The sequence below is a fragment of the Dryobates pubescens genome, chromosome 2 (genome assembly GCF_014839835.1).
Source record: "Dryobates pubescens isolate bDryPub1 chromosome 2, bDryPub1.pri, whole genome shotgun sequence".
NCBI classification, from domain to species: domain Eukaryota; kingdom Metazoa; phylum Chordata; class Aves; order Piciformes; family Picidae; genus Dryobates; species Dryobates pubescens.
This window is the reverse complement of record NC_071613.1, coordinates 34,119,698-34,123,933: the sequence shown is the minus strand read 5'-3', so window position 1 is coordinate 34,123,933 and position 4,236 is coordinate 34,119,698. Positions and strand designations below refer to the sequence as shown.

Below are 4,236 nucleotides of genomic sequence, written 5' to 3'. Positions count from 1 at the left end.
GTGTATATACATTTCCCACATAGTGATTACTTCATTAATTGTCCCGCCTTTATCTCCTCCCTTCCCATCCCCCCTAATAATCAGTTCTTTTATCCAGACCAACAAACACACCATAGGAGCTTTGTGGATTCAAAGGATTTGCTTTCGCTTCTGAAAGAGCCGCTATTCTTTGATGATTGGGTAGCGGCAAACTTCAAAGCCATAAATCTTCCCTCTGACTGGCTGGCGGCCCAGCAAAGTCCTTATCAAATTCTTGGAGGTGATCCTGGTGCAGTCAGACAGTCCGCGGAGATCGCGCAGCGCGGGGGGGGTGGGACAGACACGGAGGCGAAGAGATCAGAGAGGAGAGGGGGAGAGAGAGAGAGAGAAGGAAACTGGGCAGCTCCTCGTCTTCTCCTCGGTGTCCCCATGCTTCGGCGGTGCCCCGGCGCCTTCCCCTCTTCCCGGGCGCAGTAGCCATGGCCGCGGTGGCAGTCCTCCGGAACGACTCCCTCCAAGCTTTCCTCCAGGTCAGTACCCGCGGCGGGGGCCGGGGCTAATCGTGCCGCGTCCTACGGGTGTGACCCACGTTGCACGGGGCAGCCGGCCCCTGCCGCCTCCCTCCCGGGAGAGTTAAGGCAGGGACCTCCATGGGGTTGAAGAGGCCGGGCTCCTTGGGCCGGCAACTTCCCCCTCCCGCCGGCAGCCCTGCAGTTACCACAGGCAGCGTCCCGGGGCTGGAGGGGGAGGCGCGGGACCGGCGGCGGGGCCGGAGGCAGCGGCCGCAGTCGGGGAGGGGCCGTCCTGTCCCTGGGCGCGCGCTGTTTTGGGGAAGTTTTGCGGGCCGTGCGGGAGCGGCAGGGCACCTCCGGCAGCGCGCGGGCAGAGGTGCAGGAAGTTTCCCGCGGGGCGGCGGCGGCGCGCGGCGAGTAACGCGTTCTCCATCCTACCTCCCTTCCCGCTCCCGCGCAGGACCGCACCCCCAGCGCCTCCCCAGACTTGGCCAAGCACTCTCCCCTCGCTCTTCTGGCCGCCACCTGTAGCCGGATCGGACAGCCCGGCGCAGCGCCCTCGGATTTCCTGCAGGTGTCCTACGACCCGACGCTGGGATCCCCATCCAGGATCTTCCACCCGTGGAGCGGCGAAATGCCGGCGCACTCCCCGGGGGGGCTGCCGCCGCCGCACCCCAGCCTAGGGCTGACCCCTCAGAAGAACCACCTGCAGCCCTCCTTCGGGGGAGCGCACGAACTTCCCCTCACCCCCCCGGCAGACCCCTCCTACCCCTACGAGTTTTCTCCTGTCAAGATGCTGCCCTCCTCCATGGCCGCCCTGCCGTCCGGCTGCCCCCCTGCTTACGTCCCCTACGCCACTCAGGCCGCCCTGCCGCCCGGCTACTCCAACCTGCTGCCACCCACTCAACCCTGCCGGCAGCTGTCGCCCAACCCACAACCCGAGGACATCCCCTGGTGGAGCATCCAGCAGGCCGGTACCCCAGGCGGCTGTGGCCACCGTTTCCCCGCGGGCGCGGCGCTGCCACGGAGCCTGATGCTGGGCCACTCGGACTTCGCCCAGTATCAGACGCAGATCGCCGCCCTGCTGCAGACCAAGTCTCCCCTGGCGGCCACGGCCAGGAGGTGCCGCCGCTGCCGCTGCCCCAACTGCCAGTCGGCCGCAGGCAGCGCCCCGGAGGCGGAGCCGGGCAAGAAGAAGCAGCACATCTGCCACATCCCCGGCTGCGGCAAAGTGTACGGCAAGACCTCGCACCTAAAGGCGCACCTGCGCTGGCACACGGGCGAACGGCCCTTCGTCTGCAACTGGCTCTTCTGCGGAAAGAGCTTCACCCGCTCCGACGAGCTGCAGCGGCACCTGCGGACTCACACAGGCGAGAAGCGGTTCGTCTGCCCCGAGTGCGGGAAGCGCTTCATGCGCAGCGACCACCTGGCCAAGCACGTCAAGACCCACCAGAACAAGAAGCTGAAGGCGGCGGCGGACGGCGTCAAGCGGGAGGACGGCCGCGACCTGTGACCGCCGGGACGGGACCCGCCGCGGCCAGGCGACGGCCGCTGTACCTGCGGGGCCGAGCTGAGCCGCGCCGCGGCCCCAGGATTAGGGCACTCCGCAGCCGGGGGCAGGGCGGCCGGCTGGTTCTCGGACTCTCGACACACCTGGCGAGCGGGAGCTCGTTTAGAGGCGGCTCCGGGAGCAGGCGCGGGCAGGACTGGATGCTCTCAGGACGCTGGGGCTGCTGCCGCGCGTCCTCGTCCCAGGACAGGTCTTTCCCCGCCCTTGCCATCCTTGAGAGCGTCTGAGGGGAGGCCGCGGCCCTTGGGGCGGGAAAAGGCTGCCGCCGCCTTAGGGGTCCGGGCTTATGGGTGCGCGGAGGTGGGGTGGTGGAGTCGGTCCGGCCGTGCCGGGGCCCGGCCCTCGGTGGTTTCAGGGGGAAAGACGGACGGTTTGTGTACAGGTTATTTAATAGTTCTGTTTGAATACAAGTGTTCCTCTCCTCGTTCTCGGCCCTTTGCGGGGCTCCAGCATGAGATGTTTCTGTAAAGCGACACGCGACTGCAGCGTGAAATAAACACGTTAACACTGGGTCACGCAGGGACGGTCCCGCTGCGTCGGTTTCATTCACTGGTGCCCCGGGCTTTCCCCCTGCCGGAGAGCGCCTGCTGAGGCGGCGGCGGGCCCGACCCAGCTTCCTCGCCGTGGTCAAGCGAGGCTCGGCACATGGGGACATGGGAGCTGCTCATGGTAAACACCTTTAACATCCTTAGCTTCTTCGGACTGCTGCAGGCCTGTTGGTTTGGTGGTGGTGTTTTGTTTTGGTTTTTTTTAAGAATTCTTTTCATATTTTCTTTCCTACACGTGAATGAGAGAAAAGGGAAACACATGGTGCCAATACAGGGAGTGGACATACAGGTCAAATGCCCTTTCTTGGAGAGATCCAGGTCACAAGCTCTGCGATGCCCAGCTGTTCCTGGTCTGAAGTTGTCTGTGGCATGGCACAGCCAAAACGTGTTTTCCGTATGTTAAGTTTATGTAAAATCACATAATTTAAGGGTGAGATGCTTGTTATCCTCCCAGTGTGACAGAGCAGTCTCCAGCACAGGGGAAGATGTTTGGCACAAAACTATGTTTAAAAGTAGACAGTAGACAGTGACAGCTTTTAGGGTTCCTTATGTCTCACTGGGCATCACATAATAGGCCTACATTCATTTTGGAAAATTTCTTCTAAAATAATGGTCCTTTTTACTGTAGCAAGTTCCCTATTTCTTTTTTTAACTGAAATTTATATAGAGCAAACAAATGAGGAACCTGAAAAGTAATTTATTAAATTTTAGATTTTAACATAGAGAGTATGTTATTAGCTCCTTATATTTTTTCCCAGTCAGCTTTCCTTTTTGGTTACCTAATGAGACAACAAAGTAAGAAGTGCCATGGAAACTTGACTAGGACAAATCTGTAACTATTCAATCTCAGATGAGTTCCTCTGGTGGCGGTTGTCAAACAAGCTTTGGCACAACCATAATGATAGGCATATGCTTTGCTGTGGGCTTCTGAAAGCAGCAGAGCTAGGTAAGTGTTTGTAATGACACAACTTGTAAAACTGATGTGTTTGTATCTGTGTCAAGTACTGCAAAGAATCCTTTCTCTCAGGAATAATGAGATAAGACAATACCACCAGAACCCTCACATCTGAAATAATGAAAAGTTAATGGGCAGTTTCTATGGTACAACTCCTCAACAATATTTTAATGTTTATGATTCTGAATTAATTTTCCACATCATATTCTTAGGGTCAACTTATCAAATTAATAACTAAACAGTTATCTTTGCTACCAAAGAATCTTCTATAACCTGTCCTTGTGAGAAATATGTTTAGCTTCATCAGTTAGCATTCTTTTGCCAAAGGTTTAGACTCTAGAAGCATGTTGTTGAAGGATATTAGTTGGGAAATGCCTTTAGTGTTACAAAATGAGCAATGGCAATGCAGGAAGTAACTGATGGACCTGATCCAGAAGACCTTAGTCAAAAAATATTTGAGACAAAAGCGCATCCATTTACTACTGACATACAATTTAAATATGTCATCAGGAATAGCACAATGTTTCTGCTTTTTAAAATGTTTCATGGCATATAGCGCCCATGTACTTCCTTTCTTTGATACTAAGTTACACTAAGAATTTAGTGTTACACAGGATTGCTCTAAAAAGAGTTTTTCACTGGTCTTTCATGTTTGTGTTCAGATCAGACCTA

General features: G+C 56.3%; 1 protein-coding gene across 1 annotated transcript; it reads left to right on the top strand.

Annotated features, from left to right (window-relative positions):
- The first annotated feature begins 240 nt into the window (after positions 1-240).
- Positions 241-2,116, top strand: SP5 (Sp5 transcription factor). The gene is made up of 2 exons (XM_054168526.1): positions 241-509; positions 952-2,116. The coding sequence occupies exons 1-2, from the start codon at positions 459-461 to the stop codon at positions 2,002-2,004; spliced, it is 1,104 nt and encodes a 367-aa protein (XP_054024501.1). The 5' UTR covers positions 241-458; the 3' UTR covers positions 2,005-2,116.
- Positions 2,117-4,236: the final 2,120 nt, after the last annotated feature.

What these genes read in the sequence shown, in the direction of transcription:
- SP5 (XM_054168526.1), top strand. Translation starts at nt 459, where the DNA reads ATGGCCGCGGTGGCAGTCCTCCGGAACGACTCCCTCCAAGCTTTCCTC. An exon ending in CCCTCCAAGCTTTCCTCCAG is followed by an intron (nt 510 to 951) that starts GTCAGTACCCGC and finishes GCTCCCGCGCAG; the next exon opens with GACCGCACCCCCAGCGCCTC.